Here is a 19,978-nt window from a genome sequence, read left to right on the forward strand (position 1 = left end):
AAAGTACCAGTGTAACTGGTCCAGATGGAGCTCATTTGAACTAGAGTCTACAGTCGATATTATACAGTCGTTTTATGTTAACTTTTCTCATCTGTTTATAATTTAACCTGCAAAGTATGTAGTCAGTTTTAAAATTGTAGTTCGTGGCTCCCTTAAGGTGCAATGTAGTGAAACATGTCATCACAAGCAAGAGAGACATTAAGACGTAGACTTCGCTGTGTGTGTTGGTACGACTGTGTAGTTCTCATGGTTTTTCTGCCACGCAGGCAGCCTGAAGTCGACCAACCGCAGTGAATGGGTGGGATCAGCCCGAGGTCTCTGTTAGCCACGTAGCAAGCTAACAACGTTAGCTGTGCAGGTAAGAGCTCTCCTGCTTGTTATTTTTTAACTTCATAATCATAACATTATCTCTCGGAAAAGCTGTGTGGGGATGTTAAATGTCACTGTTTAACGCGTCTTAGTCACCTGTGCGTCTCCACCTGGGGTTTTTTAATTATGTTACATTAACTTAGTACGCCATGCTAACGTTAGGTAGCTAGCATGAACTGGGAGCTATAGTGGCAACGGTTGAATAAGTTTATACGTAGGTTTAGCCCGCAGGAATTAGCATACGAGTGTTTAAAGCTAGCCTCTTACTGATATGTAACTAACGTTAATGTTAGCTGGGGTACAACACACCCGTGATTAATGTAGCTATCTGAACATGTCAATTTAATTTGGGTTAGCTAACGTTAAGCGTTAACTAAGCTGAAATGTAACTAACGTGTCATTGTTTTTATTTTAGGCGTCAGCGAACATCATAATGGACTTGCCACATCAGGGGTACCGAGCAAGTAAGTTCCCCCATTAATTAATGTCACCACCTTATGATCACTTACCATTTCTTGTAAAAACAAAACAACATCTGTTAGATATCCGTCCACGATTTCTACTTCCTGTTTACTTAACTTGCGACACACAGCTGGACAAACTGCTAACATTTGACGGGTGATCCACTAAAAGACCAGTTTATAAGGTACACCTACATTAATGCAGCCTGTTAAATGAGTAAATTGTACCTACGCGAGGGTAATAATTACTTTTATTTGACACGTGGTGGGGAGAAAATATTAGAAACACTTGTCAGTATAATGTAATACAATTCAACAGCACGACAAAGCAAAGCCTCCAAAAATTCCCTGGCATGGAAGCAACACCTGTCTAAAACACCTGGAACAAAAACACACAAACAATAACTTTGTGGAAGAAGAATGTATTGCAAAAACTACAGTGCATTACTTTTAACTCAGGGTATCAAATAAATTGGCAACTGAGTGTAAACCTCCACTCATTATTACATTCACTCATAACAATTTAATAATTTTGGAGTAGCTTATCTTGGTGATATTGTTTCACTCTTACTAAAGGAAAGACTTGATGTGGTTGAGGGGTCTTAAGTGATTGGATTAACATAATAAACAATTTTGTTGGAGTTCAGTGTATATTTGATAGTGTGGGTAATTCAGGAGTAACCGCAAAGCCCTCCATTTACTTTGTTATGTCCGTCTTTTCACAGCTAAACCGAGAGCTCGTGCAGCTCCCCCCACAGCAGATTCTATCCTGTTTGATGACACCAGTTCTGCAGCACCAGCCATGAACAATCAAGGATACTACACTCCCGGGTACAATATTTCCGGACCCTCAAATGACATGCAAGGAGGTGGGCCTAACAACGTCTTTGCTGACCCAATGGCCAATGCTGCAATGATGTATGGATCCTCGTTAGCCAACCAAGGAAAGGATATGGTGAACAAAGAGGTGAGGAAAAGCAGAGTGTTGACAGTGTTCCTTCAGACATGATGTATGCTACAGGATGTTGTGTTAATATAGTAACTTTAACAGTACCTTTACACCTGCCACTATCTCGAGTTGACAGTTGGAAATATTAGCGATGCTCTCTTGGCTGATTCCAATATTTGTCTTGCCAACTTTTCCTACAAAATTGATATTCAGTTCTTTGTTCGCAAAACATTGGATACTACTACCAAGTTACAGGACCTTCTAGTTGTAAAACCTTGTTTTAAGGTTTTTCCTCTACAAATGAGCTTTGTCTTCTTCATTTGTGCTAAAGAACTCGCACACCGACAACATAATGTGTATGTTGGTCTGTTATGTGTCACAGCTGCCACTGTGTACATGACATGCATTTTGTGTGTGTGATTGTGATGTTACTGTCTGTGCCGCTGTGTGCACAATGTAAAAACCATCGTGCAGCACATGTGTTTGTGAATACGACCGGCAAATACTAAGGTATAGGAGACTGATTGGTCGGTCATGACCAATCTATCATCGCATCTCTAGTAAATTTAGGTTTTAATGCAACCCTCCAAACACTCTGAAGGTTTTGAAGTTTCTCTGTGGCTGTAAGACGTGGCATGCAAATCTAGACACACCCTGACTGTCAATGTGACAAGTAACAATGTCTCAACAGGAGTACAGAGTCTCCTCAAATACAGCAATTTGCTGTACAAACGTGAAACGTTTTTTTCCATGCAGTTTTTCAACATAGAGAACCATACAGATACATCACAGAGTCTAATTCTTCCCCAATCCTCCTTTGCCTGATAGTAGTGAACCCAGAGCCTTTTCACAATCAAAACCTTAGTGTCAAAGGGATGTCATTATTGGGGGACAGGTTTTCATTCAAGTAGACCATTTTCTTACATAAGAGTCAATGAATTTCCTCACCAAGGAAGGTAGAACATTATAATAGGCCTGTGGATGGCACATAAATAAGACTGATGTTGTTCTACTGGATTAGTAACTTCAATACGCATTGATAGGGTGTCAAAGTGATCCAGAGTCAGACAATGACGATGACTCAACTGCATGAATTAACTTTGCTTTTCAGATCAGCAGATTCATGTCTGTGAACAAGTTGAAGTACTTCTTTGCCGTTGACACCAGATATGTAATGAAGAAACTTATGATCCTCATGTTCCCTTACTCGCATCAGGTAATCGGAGCCATTCACTCATCACACTTTGTCCTACATCAGTGTACTGGATGACAGCATGCATAACTGCTTGATATTTTTTTCCCTGGTATCATATTTTCACCCACTTATCACAATATAATCAGCCATTTAACCAAAACTCCAGCTTTATCTATGAACATTAGAATGCTGTGATTGCCAGTGCAGATATAAAAGCACACTGAGCTCAGTTAATTTCTCCCAAACGTTCTGTTCCCTGATAATGTACAAACTATACAGAGTGCACACTCTTCTTACAAGACCAGGGTCACAAAAATACATACTAAAGAAGATACTTGTCTCAATGTACTTTCCCCACTATGTGATATTTTGCTTGTAATATTTTACGGTCTTTACTACATTTTTTTTATTTAAAATGATCATCAACAACTGCTGTGACCCCTAAGTTATTATTATATTTCAATCTTATTATGGTTCATTTAACTTCACAGTCTGATGTTTCATGTACGCTAAGTTTCTCCATCTTGTAGACCGGCCAGGTTAAAAAAAGAGCACGAATCATCATTGCATATTTAACATATAACACTATTGGACGAGTCTGCTGGATGACTCAGACTGTACTTGTGTGTTCTTGATAGGATTGGGAAGTTCGTTACCATCGGGACACTCCACTGACTCCAAGACAGGATGTGAATGCACCAGATCTTTACATACCAAGTATGTTTAACATAAGTACAAAATGATCAATAGCAGAGTATTTTGTGATTTCTGTATGAATTAAGTGTACTTTTTTTCAAATCTTTTTAGCAATGGCTTTCATTACCTACATTTTACTTGCTGGAATGGCCCTTGGCATTCAAAAACGGTGAGATAAAGACGTTTATTCTTTGTCTTATTTACTTAATGACTCACAGTAAATAATGCGATTGATCAATTCAGTTAAATAAAGAGTTTGTTCTGTCTTTATTTGAAGGTTCAGTCCAGAGGTTCTTGGACTGTGTGCCAGCACCGCCCTCGTGTGGGTCATCATCGAGGTCTTGGTCATGTTGTTGAGTTTGTACCTGCTGACGGTACACAGCGACCTCTCAACTTTTGATCTCATTGCCTACAGTGGATACAAATATGTTGGGTAAATGTAATGTTCTACTTAAAATGATTGTGATTCTATTTTACATAAAATCAAAGCTTTGACCCTAAACCGATGAAGTGCTAAATCTTAGATGTAGATAAATGTATTCTGGTTCAGCTCAGTGGCTTAATATACCTTTTGTAAATAAGGCAAATTTTTAAATGTAACAAGGATAATGTTAACTGCATTATAAGTTGTTATTGAAAAACATATACTGTTTATGCTTCTCCTCTAGGATGATCTTCACAGTGATGTGTGGCTTGCTGTTTGGCAGTGATGGTTATTTTGTGGCACTTGCCTGGTCCTCTTGTGCCCTTATGTTCTTCATTGTAAGTATTTGGAGCCTTATGGTGTTACATACAATACAATACATTTTTTGTACTAATTCATAGTTTTCGTCTAGTTTTTACAGAAGACAATTAGGGTGACATTGGAACTTTTATTTATTTATTTATTTTTTGTTCTAAATTCTGAATTTTTTCTTAGAATTCTGTGGGGAAAAGTCTCGAGTTTTTGTTGTTACTTTTAGTACAAATGTTTTCTTTATTTTTTCTTATGTCAACGCTCAACTATTATGAATTTATAAATCTGAGATTAAGCATTTTTTCCTTAAACAAAAAGCCCAAATTATTTTGAATAATTTCTGTTTAATGGGAATCAGAAATAAGATTATTAATGAATTATGAATTATAATGAATTGTATTCTAAAAGTAGGTAATATATTTACACGCTGTTTTACGGATTACTTAGTATTACTTTACAGATGCCACACTATTTTATTAAAAATATATTGTTTGCCTAAATTGCAGGTTTAAAAATGTTTCTGCCTTTGCAGGTTCGATCTCTGAAAATGAAGATCCTTCCCTCTCTCGCCTCGGACTCCATGGGAACTGGATCAAGTGCCAAACCCCAATTCCGCCTTTATATCACTGTGGCTACTGCATTGTTTCAGCCAATCATTATATATTGGTTAACCTCCCATTTGGTTAGGTGACCGTGATGCACTAAATACCCTGAAGTCCAAGTGTATTTGAACCAACACATTTGGTTGTTTGAGTGTTTGTAAACCTGCCTTTATACGCTTGTTTGTCAGTAAACTCAAAACATATGTAGACGGTGTTGAACTGCAGCATGTGTTGAGCTAATTAAATGGTTTTTATTCATTTAACCACAAATTTGACAGAAAATGGCTCACTGGAAGTTGTTTTCTGGTATTATTCTGACAAATGCTTATTTTGGGCCACCTGAAGACAAGGGCTTTCATTGTGAGATATGTTCAGTCATAACTGATATAGTTCAAGTTTCCATTTATATAATGTTCCTGGACACGCTTTACAATATTCACACCCCACAGTACACAAACCACATAAACATAAAACGCACATTACACATGATTTGAATACTTTTTGGGGGGAGTATGTTAATGTCCTCCATTATCTTTCTCTTCAGAGTCCTGGACTTAATTTATCTATTTGACAAAGCATGACCATGTTTGAATGTTTTGTAGAAAAAATAAATTTATTTAGCTTTGTGTATTCAGTTTTAGCAGTTTCTGAGACTTTTTTTTTTGTTCCATGCAAAGAGCTACTAAGGTGGAAAGTAACTGGAATGATTTAAGTTTAATTTGAGTTAGATATTAATGCATCAGTATAATAAGCCCATAGTATTCTGTATATTATGACAAAAGTAGTCATTATGCTGCATTATGATTACTTTTTAGACCTTTTTTGCAGCTTTTTAATTTTTAAAAGTGGGACCTTGTGACAGTATTTTCGCCTTTGTGCATCCCTTAAAAAAACCCAGTTTGTTTACATAATGCCACAGTTGTTGTGAGATATGTCAATGATTAGCAAAGACATTGATTTTGATGCATTGCATTGAACACATAATAGCCTACTGCAGCAATGCCCCTAGTGGAAACCAGGAAAGTAGCATATATTTGCACCATGGGTCAACCTGAGAAAATGTCTCAATCTGGTGGAAAAAAGTAAAAACTACAATTTTGAAGTGAAGGCTCTAGATTTGAAGTCTGATATACAATATAATAGGATGTGTGATTAAATGCTGTAATGGCAGTGGGATCAAAAATTGTGGTTTTAATCAATGGGGATATTTTTTGTCCTTAAGGGTCTGCCTGTCTTATTTTAGCTACACAGTATATTTTTAAGATTTATTATAGGAGCTGAGGCTAAACTTCCAGAATTCCCACCCAACCCACAAATCCCTTGACAAAATGTATATCACGTTGACGCAGCTGAAGTGAAGTAGTTTACATTGTGGTGTTGCTATTTTAAGAATGGTTTATTGTCCTGTTGAAAGTAGACACTGTCGCCCCTCCGTTTGGTTGGTTGGTGTGAGAGACTGTATAATCTGTGCGGGAGCGCGCACGGCTACGCGCACACGGCAAAGCGTCCTTCTCGTTTCCATGGAGACCGCGGACGGCAACAGAACACGGAGGGTGAGGTGTCCGACACCGTGTCTAGTTTTAAACACCAGAGTTCCACCTTTAACTCTCGAACGACGTGGTTTTGGACATTTTATGAGCCCCGAATTCTGCCCGAATTATCGTTTTTGTAATTTGGTGAGTAACGAGTTAATATTTGGCGTTTTTGAAAGCACTAGGTAACCGCACCTGTTGGGAGCCAAAGGCGCCTTTCTTGACTAAATGTAACTTTATATTGTTCCGCCATTTGCCTCCTGGACTGCATTGTAGAGCCATGTGGCATCACAAAAAACCTTGTACGGCTTTATGAATGAGATTTTACACTAATTGTTTGAGTTTGTAAAAGCATGTATTCGGTGTCAGTATTTATATCTATGAGCAACAATGACTTTATAATATACCTGCACCTGTCCAGTGGCACTGTTTTGTGTTTATTGAAACGAGAAACGGTAGGCTACTGCATTGAGATGTCGCTACTACACAGTGGACTTTGTAGCCTGTGTTTAGGGGATGCTCACCAGAGGGGAACGGATAGCTAACATTTAACTCAAATGTTTTTCTTTCCTTCAGCATTTTCCATCAGCTTTTTAGTCTAAATCTGGAGTTGGAATAAACCTGGAAGTAGATAGATTAATCTGCATGTTTGTTTTTTGATGTATGCCTTAGGGAAAAAAGGGTGCCTACAAATATGTGTAGTGCATTTTCACTCTAGTTATTATTACTCTGTATAATAACAGATTGTTAAGCCCTTTGTGATTTTGGATTCGGCCATAATTAGATTTGATTCAACTTTATTGTCACGGCACAGAGTGCAGTTTGCATCTCATCAGATGTAGGCCTACAAACATACAGTAAAGTGCAGACTAATGTACATAGAATAAACAGAAATCTAAATATAATACACTAGGATGTACTCAGGGTGAACATGTGTTACAGTTGGCACTTTTTAATAGTAATAGTTTAATTTACATGATTCATTCCTTGCTGCAGTAACTTTGATTGATGTCTGTCATGTCTTTCAGCAGTGGTTCAGCTGAATGACCCTGGAAGTTTGCTCCTGGGAGAGATGGAGAATAGCCCTCACATACTGTCACCCTTATCACCCTGTCCTTCCATTTTTGGAGGGTCGCTGCCTTTCTCCTCCTCTCCACATCAGACCCCCTCTCATGGCGGTGTTTCGCTCCCACTTTCACCTATTTCGTTCCCGTCGTCCCCGACCTCACTTTCCCCATCGACGGCGGAGTCAATTCACTCTTCCTCGCCTCTTTCTCACTGCACAGCGTCTCATTGCCTCGAAGGACAAAACATACAGTGCCTCAGCCCTGGAAACATATCCGACCAGGATGACCTGACCTGTCTCAACTGGCTGCATCAGAGGGGTGACCTGCTGCCACTGCAGCCCCTTCCCAAAATGATACCACTGCCTCAGCCCGAGTCCTCCCCAACTACCCGACCTCTTCCTCCTGCCTCGTCTAAGCCACCGTACTCCTTCAGTAGTCTGATTTTCATGGCAATAGAAGATTCACCTGACAGGAGGCTTCCAGTAAAGGACATCTACGATTGGATTGTGAACAATTTCCCGTACTACAGGACAGCCTCTGGAGGCTGGAGGAACTCTGTTAGACACAACCTGTCCCTCAGCAAGAGCTTCCGTCGTATTCAGAAGGAGAAGAGCCAGGTGGGGACATGACTTATGTTAACCACTTTACTGGCAGCCATGTAAAGAGTGTGCTTAAATTATAGAACAGATGTTCAAGCATGCATATCGCTGAAATGTCCTTGAGCAACACATTGATTCCAGATGTACTGCTAGTCCAGTCAGCAACTAAACTGCACTGCAGGGAAATTGTTATGATGTACTCGACATGTGTTGAGGTTTTTATGTGGCGTTCTCTCAGCGTTGCTTTAAACTGACATCTTTGCATGAGGCTGTTGCAAGAGTTTTCAGGTGTTTTTGTACGTTTGTTTCAGTCAGTGGGAAAGGGATCGCTGTGGTGTGTGTGTCCGGAGTATCGGCCAGCGCTCCTCGAGGTGCTGAGGAAGACCCACAGTTATCACAGCACCAATATCAATCTGTTAAATAAGCCTGCACTGTGAGTATAATCACACACTTTAAGTACATGCAACAAATGATTTTCATCACAAGTTTATTTTTTATTTATCTTTAACTCATACATTTTATTATTTGGTAGACAACATGTACTTGACTAAAACGATTGATTGATTGATTGATTGTAAAAAAAATAAGACAAAAAAATCAGAATAGCTCTACAAAATGTTCTGTTAATGCAGTACATTCTTTGGATTGCTTTAGAACCAGAGCAGTACAATAAGCAGTACATAATAGCTACTTAGCCTGTATTGGATGAGGTGTTTTTGAATAATTTTACATTATAATGACGCTCTTGCTGAGGTGTATTTTATGTGGTTGTCTAAATATCTTACCATGTTGTGTGCAGGTTGGAAGGAGCTGAATTCGGGGTGCCTGCAGTGTGTGACATGGAAATGTCAGGTTAGTGATGAAGAGACCCACAGCAAGCTCATATGACTTAATTAGTAGTCACATGAGCCTCGATTAGACCTTACATATTTACCCCATTTATGATGTTTTTAGTCTGCAATATTTCATCAATGGAGTAACCACTCTCTGTAACACTTTTATTACCTGCTGCTTTTCTCTCTGCACATTTCTCAGCATGCAACATTGTTCCTGTGTTTGTGTTCCGTGGTCATGACAACAACCTTCTATTACCTTGGCAACCCAGCAAAAGCCTAGCGTATTCTCCTCTATGTCCCCTCGTTGAATTTCCAAGCCTATGGCACTATATAGGCCCAGGTGCTCACTGATGAATCTGACAAGTGGTTGTTCAACCAGCCTGCATACAAACCAGTTATTAATATTAATATCTTACTTTTTAAATTCTGCTTAATGTGTTGTTTTTCTCTCATGCAGATCCTCTCTCTCACGCCCTCCTCCTCTCCTCATCCTCATCCCAAATTCTGACCAACAATAACCCAACATTCTCTGAAAGCCCACCGTGCCCTTTGACCCCGGATCATGAGGAGCTTGTCACCATGGAGTCAGTTGAATACCAGCAGGTGGAGGTCAGTGATGAGATAGAGAAGAACCCTCTGTCAGACAGTGGGTACATTGAGTTACACTATTACCAGTCTCACCAGTACCAGTACCTTGTGCTGCCGGGTGACACAGAGTTGGACTTGGAGACTGTGGAGATCCTTCAGCTTGATGCTGAGGCCCAGGAGGCTGCTGGGTCACTGCTGGACCTGGCAGGTGGCGGATATTAATGTTACATCCCATTTAACAATCACAACTGATGGAATGCTTCAATCCATTGTTAGTACTCTGACAAAGCAACATAAATGGGGATTTAAGTTTTTACATCTTAAGTGATAAGGGATGGAATGATGATGTTTGGCTGCTTCTTCCTAAGATGTTGACACTGCCCTAAGGCCTGCTGTTAGGTAAAAAATATAGTTTGATGGACTAACAAGACTAAAGATCAGATTACTTTGTATGTGTTAAGTCACTTTTCAGTACGGAAGATGAATTTACCACATTTCTCACCACCTTTACAATGACAACCTGGACAAAGACTTGAGTGTAATGCTGATCTGAAAAGCTGATCGGAAAGTATTAACAGAGTATGATCTTCATTACAATAGGTTTTTAGGTTTTCTACTGTGGTTTAAGTTAATTTCATAAAGTTCATTCTCAGCGGTGGAAGGAGTGCACTGTTAGCACAGAAATCTGAGGGAAAATAAACTTAAAATGAACCTAAATTTACTACAGTCACTGTAACCTAATCTGAAAAATACTGCCTTTTTAAAAGTAGTTGATGTAGTACTTTGTTTTAAAAAAAAAACACTTAAATAATGTAGTTGCAATTGTAGATTGTCTCAAATTACAATAGCAAAGTATGTATTTATTCTTATTAATTTCTTTACATCCATGGAGTTGATTGTATGTACAACGTGTTACTAAATGTCTTTTAATTTTCTGTGAAAAATGTATAATCCTGCTAAACTAAAATGTCTTCAATCAGGAACAGTTTGACTGGAATTTTAAGTTAAAATGCACAATGAACTCACTGCCATTACTAATAAACTATATTTCAGGGTACAGTGAATTTATGTATGAAAATCGCTTTGTATTTTCAAAAACTTTAGATTTTGTAATCTAACAAATAAAACCTGTCATGCCGTTGTGAATTAAAATGACCAGTTTTTTAATGCTCAGTTTCGTTTATGTCCTATTGCACTTCAGTTTGATACCATAAAAATTGTTGGATACATTTCAGTGTTTTCTTCATCTCTTCAGTGCTGTTATTGTTTATAAAGCAATTCAACAAAAGCTTGATCTAACGGAATATTTCAGATATGATTTACACGCACACAAAACACCAAACTTCCGTTTTACAATACCTGGCTGTCCGGTAGTTCCGTATTCGTTTACTAATTTAACTTCACAATAAAAAACTACATTTCCGCCAAACTACTAGTGGCTGGCTGGCACACCGGGTAGCGTAGTTCGTCGACAGACTGAAGCGCAAGCAGGGAGCCGCACATAAACTACATTTCCCAGAGGACGTTGCGCAGCAGGAGACGGAAGTGTGCGAGTTTCGTGGTGGAAAAAGTTATCGTAGTTGTTTTCATGCCAGTGTAAAGAAGAAAAAAAGTCACGTTTCAGTCGTTTCTCCGCTCTTATGAGATTGTGTTGAAGCCGTTTGAAGACACCAAAGGTAACATGGCGCTGTGAGACATTAGCTACAGCGAAAAGATGCGTTACGTTCAAGATAGCGTTACATTTTAAACTATTGCTGTAACGTTAGTGTTTGCAACACTGGTTTCCTTTAACCGAGCTAGCTCCGCACTGTTTTCGTCAGTACACGCAGGCATAAATGCCGTTAGCTACGGAAATAGCCCGTCATTTGCCGCCCTTTGGCTGGTTGTCTAGGTGTCGCGATTCTCGAAGACATCCAGATTATCCTCAGATGTCAGTTAAACTCAGCCGTGCGGGTACAAGACCTACTAGCGTAGCTAACGTCAACGCCAAGTGGTCGTTGCTATCAAGCAACTTTAATCACAGAGAAGCTACGACTGAGTTTAGCTAGTTTCGTGGGGTGACGTCGCTTGCTCATAACAAAGTGCAGGCAGACTACGAAATACGGTTTTAATTCTCACAGCTGCAGAGTTTATTTCTCCGCTGGAACACATTCACTGCAGATAAATGCCTGGCATACTGCGGCTGAGTGCCACACCTATTTTTTTGGGTGAAAGGAGAGAGCGGGCTTTGTGTGTCATGACCACAGACTGTTATGAAAGCAGTGCACCTCCCCGTCTTAGTCATCACGAGAGAGAGAGACACAACAATTAACTCCATTGAGGCGGCTGAAATTCCCAAATGAACAGTGTATTGGAGAGCATGGTGAATCCACTAGCTGGACTAAGAGCATGACCCCCATGTTTTATTATGAGTGAACAGCTTTGGGTGGGATCATCATCCAAATCTCACTTTAGTGATGTTGATTTTATTAATTGTTGACGAGTCATTTATCAATCAAATATGTTAAGGATTCACCACTAATGTGATGATTTGCTGTTTTTATGTGCTTTTTATCATTGTAAATGGATTTGTTTAACTTGTCACCGTAGAAATTTCTTACAATTTTTGTGACAAGCTATACACAATCCATCAAAAAATGTAGACGGATAAGCATTAGTGGCAGCTATAGCATTGTCCCAGTACTCTTATAAATGTTTTTTGTCTGTGATTTCAGGCACTGGTACCACTTAAGGATGGCAAGTAAACCTGGCCCCGTTCAGATCGTCACGGTGTGCAAGGAGGAGCACTCCTTTGCATTGGACACGGAGGCTCTTGCACGGGTCCTGTTGGCCCCAGAAGTCCGGGACAAAAATGTGGTGGTGCTGTCAGTGGCTGGAGCCTTCAGGAAGGGAAAGAGCTTCCTGCTCGATTTCATGCTCCGCTATATGTACAGAAATGTGAGTCGCACTCTGTGTCTCACTTCACCAGACATACCTCATCACTACATATCTGTCTACTGTGCTCAGAGGCCAAGATCACATAAAGGGGACTTATTTGATGCTGGAATATTGTCACGTTAACAAATGAGTACTAATGATACAGACTCACCTCATGTTGAAGGTGCGATTACCTGGAAAATCACTAATAGTCTATAGTCGAATAACTCAGCAATGCCCATCCCTGCTGTAACATGTGAACAAACTAGTTTACTTAACAGGGTTTTTGAGAAATTAGTCATGATCTTTTGTAAGGAGTGGAGTCTATGCAATACCTCTTTATTTTTGTACGTATCTTTTAAATGTACTCATGCCTGATATTACATTTGCTGTAATCATTGATAACTTTTATTCGATTATTGGTCACTCCATTACCTTTACTGCAGTGTCACCATCAAGCCAAACGTTGGCTGCTGTTTGATGCTTTTGTTGTACTACTACTACTAGTACTTGTACCTTTCCTGTTGTAAATTATGCAGAACAGCTGGAGTATAACTATTCAGGGTAAAATGTGTGCAGCTGCTGCTATGTTCTTCTGAATTATTGTATCTACATGAGAAGGTTTGTATGCACAGAGTTTTGTGGAGAAGCCCTGGCCTCTCCCTAATTGACCTAGAAAATGTGATTTGTATTTCTGTAGAGTGATCAAAACTGGCTGGGTGAGGATGACGAGCCACTGACTGGGTTTTCTTGGCGAGGCGGTTCTGAACCGGAGACAACAGGCATCCAGCTGTGGAGTGAAGTTTTCCCTATCCAAAAGAGTGACGGAACAGAGGTGCTTCTATTTGTTTATTTATGTATCATTATGTATTTACGTTTACATGTAACAGAAAAACTATGGTAAAATCAAGAAACCTAGCATTTAGAACTTAAATAATTATATCAAATAAAATCTATATTTTTCTTGTATTAATCATTACACTTTAAATCTTTGTAGCTACACTTTCTCATGTTAGTCTGACATTCTCGTTTGTTGTGCAGAAATAAAGAGTCATGTAGTCGACCTACAGTTAATCAACAGCAATTTCGTAATCAAATCATTGTTTAAAACAGAAATCAAGTAAAAATGGGGATTTTTTTCACATTTGGCACAACATCCACCTGCACTCGGAGATGAACTGATTACATTTTGGTGGTCGACGGTCAAGGTTACCCTGATTTTATGTCGGTCCAGTTCTTGTGAAAGCAATTTCTCGGGAATGCTTCAGGGAATTTATACATATATGGCACAAACAACCTCTTGGACTCGAGGATGAACTGATTCGAATTTGGTCACTGTGACCTCACAAAACACAGTTATGGCCATAGCTAATTATGTCAATTTCACACAAATGATAGGATAGGATGATAAAGTGATGACATTTTGAACAGACTTCATTATGTTCACGAAGGCATACAACCGTGAGGCGGTAGTTCTAGTTTTTTTCCTTTGTTTTATGTTGACGTCAATTGTATTTTTTTGTTATTTGTAAGACATTTTTGAAGGATTTATATTCTCTATGAGCGTTTCAGGTGTTTTTGTTCTCGCACACAATGTTAATGGCATGTGCTGCATTTTGTTGCAGGTGGCAGTGGTGTTGATGGACACTCAGGGAGCTTTCGATACCCAGTCCACCGTGAAGGACTGTGCAACCATCTTTGCCCTAAGCACCATGACCAGCTCAATACAGGTGACTTTGATTGTCACTGATTTCATATGTTCTCATTATTCCTGTCATGTGTTCTAACATTGTGTATCTTTTGTAGATCTACAATCTGTCACAGAACATACAAGAGGATGATCTGCAGCAGCTACAGGTCTGTTTACTTTCATGATAGATTAGTCAGCCTGAGGGTGTCAGCAGGTATTTGGGTAAATGGATTTGCATATCTTTCTTATCTTCTGCCCTCTCAAAGCATTTTACACTACATGTTATCATTGAATACATTCACACAGATTCATACCATCCATGTCATGCAAAGTGCCAACCTGCCCGCCTGGATCTAATCTGAATGCTCATTAACACACCGATGGCACAGCCTTCAAGAGCAATTTGGGGTTCGGTACATGTGGACGGGAGGAGCCAGGGATTAAACTGTTGATCTTCCAATTAGTGGACGACCTGCTTAAATCCTGAGCCACAGGCACTCTATATTTGTTCAAAACCCATGCATGTAGAACATTTCAATGAATTATTGAGTCTTTCTCAATTCATTTTAAAGATGTAGAATATGAAAGGTCTTAAAATAAGCTCTCTTTTTTTGGTGTCTGACACCAGGATCTTTTAGTCGTTGCCGTTTACAGGTCCACCATCCTGTACAGATTTTTTATCCAAATATTAACTTTGTATAATTGCCACCTCATCCTCATAGCTGTTCACGGAGTACGGTCGTCTTGCCTTGGATGAGATCTTTCTGAAGCCCTTTCAGGTAAGAGTAATCAGAAGATGCAAGATGCATTTGTTGCTGACAGTGGACATGTATCAGATTGTTGCTCCATTTTAGAAGAATGTGTTTTCTTTAATTTAGCACCTTTCATTTCCTTCCTACAGTCCTTGATGTTCCTAATCAGGGACTGGAGCTTCCCCTACGAGTATGCCTACGGGTTTAAAGGAGGCAATGAATTCCTGGACAAACGGTTACAGGTACCATTTCTGTCTCATTGCTTTAGTCAGATATAATAAAATGCTGAGCTTGGGACATTATCTAACTATTGATTTCCAAAGGTTAATGAGTCCCAACATGAGGAGCTGCAAACAGTGAGGGATCACATCCATTCATGCTTTACCAAGATTTCCTGCTTCCTGTTACCTCACCCTGGGTTGAAGGTTGCCACCAGCCCCGTTTTTGAGGGACAACTTAATGGTAAGCGGTTTTCCATGGTTTTTACTGTGTTTAAGGTCTTGTTTTCGCAGAATGCCTAATGCACTGAGTCCTGTGCTGTCCTGATATTTGGATATATTTATTTTGTCAGCGGTTGCCCCAGAGTTCAAAGAGGAGCTGAAGAGCCTGATCCCTAAGCTGCTGCATCCCGATCGTTTGGCTGAGAAAGAAATAAATGGAAATAAAGTCACTTGCAGGGGCCTGCTGGAGTACTTCAAGGTTACACATTCTCCATCTGAGTTTTCCTGCTAAACCAGATCCAGTTATTCATATCTAATATTGGCATATTTGTCTCACCAGGCTTACATCAAGATTTACCAGGGAGAAGATTTGCCACAGCCAAAGACTATGCTCATGGTATGTGCAGAATTTACACAAAATATACGGTTCATTTTGTTTTCTATTCCAAGACATTTAACATGTGCCACTTTTGTTTTGCCAGGCTACAGCAGAGGCCAATAATCTTGCAGCCGTGGCAGCAGCCAAAGATCAATATAACAAGAACATGGAGAAGGTGGGCTCACAAATGAAAGATGGTGCAGACACCTCTTCACTCTGTTTGTTTATCGTTGTTGGCATCGTGGGAAGGGTGGTATTTTTTATATAATCCTGTCTACAGCTGTTCTTTCTTTCCCCTCTAAGGTTTGTGGGGGAGATTTGCCCTACGTGTCTCCTGAGTCTCTGGACGAAAAGCATCACTTTAACTTCAAAGAGGCTCTTCACAACTTCTCCACGACCAAGAAGATGGGCGGACAGGAGTTTTGTGATCGCTACCAAGCACAGCTGGAAACGGAGTTGCAGGAAATATGGCAGTCGCTCAGCAAGCACAACGAGGTAAGACACTATTCCTTTATTTGACACTGAAATAAGCATCTTACTTCTATGGGCCATTCATCAATCCAAACAATTTCCCCTTTCCCATTTATAATTCTTCTGATTGTAGTGCATTATTATTGCATACATAGCTGTTTATGGCAGTGATGTTATTTGTTAATCATCCGTTTTTCTTTTATTTGCTGTAAAAGGCAAAAAACCTCTTCAGCGCCTTCCGAACACCTGCAGTGCTGTTTGTTCTGGTGTGCCTCCTCTACGTGCTGTCAGGCGTGCTTCTCTTTGTTGGCCTGTCTACCTTCGCCTTGGTGTGTGACTGTACTCTGGGTGTAGTCATGATGTCTATGCTGACGTGGGCCTTCATCCGCTACTCTGGGCGGTACCGGACTGTAGGGGGAGCCATCGACCAGGCCGCAGGTGTTGTCCTGGAGCAGGTGAGAATAATGGGGCTTGTGTCCGTTTATGTTGCCTTGAGAGTTGTTAGTCATGTCGTCAGTCTTTATTTGTCAGTGCATGTACTCAAAAAAGTCACTAGAGGGAGCCATTTATTTAGGGAAGAGCAAAAATGGCATCCAGCAATCTTAAGGTACTTTGACCTATTCTGAGCAGTCAAACTGAACCACATGCAATAAACATGTAAAAAACAAAAAGAGTCGGATCGTAATTAGCAGTGGGTTCTAACAGCACGTTTTATAATAGCATAGGAGGAGGAATACATCTGGATTGTAGCTTATAAATGCGAAAATGCAGAATGTGTTTGAGGTCTTTCCCCAATTCGATTAACCCCCCTTCTCCTGAGTGAATAAGGCAGGTAAAGGAGGTCTGTGTCACAGCCAAAAGTCCTCTACAGCTCCACAGTGAGTTGCTGTGTCCGCTAAGCCATGCCCACTTTGACGAATCCAATAACATGTTAATGTTTAATTTAAATCCCTCTAGTAACTTAACCCCACCCACATATTCCATTGCACAAGGAAATATGCTTCACTGTGACAAAAGAAAATCATATGTAGACCATAAATGAAATACAAAAAAATAGTATAAACTGGATCCAACATCAACAGAGCACAAATAGAAAATTAATCTGACAATTGTTAAAGTCTAAAGTCCTCAGAGGCCATTTAGAGTTTATTTGCAAGTAAATGCTTCTGACTAATATAAAACCAGAAGTGGTTCGAGATGATCGACTCCACTTCCTGACAGAGGAGGTTAAGAATCGACGAATTAACCACAGCGTAAAAAAACGGAAGTCAACTGTTGCGAGAAACACTTCCCACAGCATGACACTACATTGATGGCCCCTTCCTTTTTGTGCCCCACCCTCTGTTTTTCAGGCCACCGTGGTGTTGAATAAGTCGAGAGGTACCGGCACCGTCGACATGAAGAAATCCAGCTAAAGGACCTCTGGACCTTTTGTAATCTTGATGCAATGCTACCAGCACATATTCAGCACTTAAGCCTTATCATGCCACCTATTGGATCAAACATGCAGCTCAAACACATTGGCACAAGGTACAAACACGATGCCAATTCACCAGCATCTTTATTATGCACCTTATTCTGTCTGTTACGGTCCAGGCTTATGTAAAGGTGGCTCAATTCCCCGAGGCAGGGAGTTAAACCAGCCCAATCCCTCTTATTGACACTTCTTGTCTTGAATTGACACTGCCATCATTTTTACAAGTTTACAATTGGTCTTAAAAGACAAGTTGATGTTTACCTTAAAACTTGCAAAAAAAGGTTGTATATTGTTACAGGGTAGTCAGGTTGATTTTCAAACAAAGCTTCTGCAGTATATCTTATTACCTTTAAAAATACTGGCTTAAAAAGTTATACATATTTCTTTGTGGCTTTATTTCTTTGTTTACTTTGTGGCCTTAAAACATTCCAATCTGTTTATAGATTTGCTTTATATTTGATATAAACGAGCATTTTGAGAAGGATGAACTGTCACCACTTTAAAAGGAGAAGACGAGACGCACTTTCTATATAGCATAGTAGATTTTGGAAGCCGCTTAGAAAGTTCAGTTGAATCTCAGTGCTTTGCGGTTAATTCTTTGATGGACATTTGTAACACTTGGGAGATTTTGATACTCTAGAGTCTATACTATGCTCTATATATATATAGGAATTTATAATGTGCAACATTTTCCAACTCCAAAGATAATAGATTATTGGAATACTTTAATGTGTTGAACGCAAAATTATAATTAAACTGTCGACCAGTCAGCCAAAGAGTTAGCTTGTACTCAGTGGCTACAATGAACTGAGTGAGAAAGAAATACCATGCAGGGTTTTTAAACAGACATAGAGAAAATCCAAGTAATAATCAATAGAAATGGAAAATTAGGCCTGAGTGGCAGTTTGTACACGTTTCAGATGACTGTGGTAGTGGTCAACAATCCTTAAACAAAGTCATGCGTACACCTTGGGAGTGAATTCCTGATGTAATGCTTTTAGCAACCCTTTGTAGCCTTTGCTATCGGCTCCACTGTGAGAAAACACTCATCACTGTGATGCATTGTTCACATTGGTGATCTGGCTGCAGCTCAAATATATATTTAAACATTTTCGGTAAGACATTCTGCACACAGGTTGTAAATTACAACTTGTAATGTGATCATTAGTAGACTATAAGAAAACATTGTCAATGCAAAACTTCTATTTCAGTATGACAAACTCTTTTTGGAAAAATAATTATTACAAATGGCTGTTAATCCATTTTAAAACCATTGCAAGCTTGGATCTGAGCTTTGCTTCAAATGAATTGCATATAATGGTTGCATAACAATAATAACAATGAAATTATAGAAAAGGAACAATAATACATTTAGATTTGTTTCTTGTGTCATTTTTCCTGCAGCCATTTAAACATCCGTATTTTTCCAAAAATCAATCCTCCATGGAATTAAAAAGGTAGACTAGACAGTGGATTTATTAGGTTTTCCTTTTCCTTTGTGGGTCCAAGCAGGGCTTCTAAGGCCAACTCGGACTGCATCAGGCATTGGATTAAAGGACTCTGATTATTTGCAACTGTGCCCTACATCTCTGAATATGAGACGTGGATTCTTTCAGAAACATTGAATTGTAGAAATGGAATGGAAAGCATTTAGTAGCGTATGCTACAAGATAGTTTAATCCAAAAGCAATAGTGATTTTGCATTTTTTCACATCAACAACTAACCATATATTTCCTGTACTCAAATTCAGAGTGGACACACAAAAAGGTAATAGACAGTGCTTTAATCTCAGTGTTACTGTAGATGTATGTCGTGCGAACACAAGGCCAAAAAAAGAAATGTGGAAGTATGGATGATGAGAGACTTTCTTAATCCTTGATTTTTTTACCATCATTTTGTACTTTCCATGTCTGTCGCTTTCCACAAGAGGAGGAAACATGTTTTTTCTACTGCACTTCCCCTCTTCGTTAGTGCTTTTTGCACACGGCTCATTCCAAAACTAAAAGCATTCAATATACTGTAGTTACGGCTAATGTAATCATCTCTTGCAGGAGAACGGTGGCCTTGACTTGAGAAATGTTGTTTTCTAAAGAATAAATAAGCTTGAAACTGTTGATGCGTCTTTCCAATCTATTCATTCCTTTAAAAAAAATTAAAAAAATAAAAAGTGACGTCCGGGATGAAAAAAGAATTGAAAAGAGGATATAGGATGTTCTGAGGTC

The 19,978-nt window shown here is 39.4% G+C and overlaps 3 protein-coding genes across 5 annotated transcripts; all 3 read left to right on the plus strand.

Moving 5' to 3' along the window:
- The first annotated feature begins 269 nt into the window (after positions 1-269).
- On the plus strand, positions 270-5,648 carry yif1a (Yip1 interacting factor homolog A). Its single transcript, XM_084010276.1, has 9 exons — positions 270-358; positions 785-833; positions 1,556-1,797; positions 2,891-2,995; positions 3,613-3,691; positions 3,782-3,839; positions 3,948-4,103; positions 4,339-4,432; positions 4,939-5,648. Exons 2-9 carry the CDS (start codon positions 803-805, stop codon positions 5,095-5,097), a joined length of 924 nt encoding a protein of 307 aa, XP_083866402.1. The 5' UTR covers positions 270-358; positions 785-802; the 3' UTR covers positions 5,098-5,648.
- An 875-nt stretch (positions 5,649-6,523) lies between these two features.
- LOC311013951 (uncharacterized protein) lies at positions 6,524-10,411 on the plus strand. 2 transcript variants are annotated; one of them, XM_084010263.1, is made up of 5 exons: positions 6,524-6,684; positions 7,569-8,224; positions 8,518-8,639; positions 9,006-9,058; positions 9,500-10,411. In XM_084010263.1, the coding sequence occupies exons 2-5, from the start codon at positions 7,613-7,615 to the stop codon at positions 9,850-9,852; spliced, it is 1,140 nt and encodes a 379-aa protein (XP_083866389.1). In that variant the 5' UTR covers positions 6,524-6,684; positions 7,569-7,612; the 3' UTR covers positions 9,853-10,411. The 2 variants fall into 2 exon arrangements, with proteins under 2 accessions (XP_083866389.1, XP_083866390.1); XM_084010264.1 differs by having other exon boundaries at positions 7,572-8,224.
- A 757-nt stretch (positions 10,412-11,168) lies between these two features.
- On the plus strand, positions 11,169-19,868 carry LOC311013947 (atlastin-3-like). 2 transcript variants are annotated; one of them, XM_084010257.1, is made up of 14 exons: positions 11,169-11,306; positions 12,345-12,567; positions 13,247-13,381; positions 14,172-14,276; positions 14,353-14,403; positions 14,959-15,015; positions 15,138-15,230; positions 15,312-15,450; positions 15,560-15,687; positions 15,769-15,825; positions 15,911-15,982; positions 16,111-16,302; positions 16,494-16,733; positions 17,631-19,868. In XM_084010257.1, the coding sequence occupies exons 2-14, from the start codon at positions 12,364-12,366 to the stop codon at positions 17,691-17,693; spliced, it is 1,536 nt and encodes a 511-aa protein (XP_083866383.1). In that variant the 5' UTR covers positions 11,169-11,306; positions 12,345-12,363; the 3' UTR covers positions 17,694-19,868. The 2 variants fall into 2 exon arrangements, with proteins under 2 accessions (XP_083866383.1, XP_083866384.1); XM_084010258.1 differs by having other exon boundaries at positions 11,297-11,319; positions 12,372-12,567.
- Positions 19,869-19,978: the final 110 nt, after the last annotated feature.

This window comes from Eutrigla gurnardus, assembly GCF_963514095.1.
Source record: "Eutrigla gurnardus genome assembly, chromosome: 5".
NCBI classification, from domain to species: domain Eukaryota; kingdom Metazoa; phylum Chordata; class Actinopteri; order Perciformes; family Triglidae; genus Eutrigla; species Eutrigla gurnardus.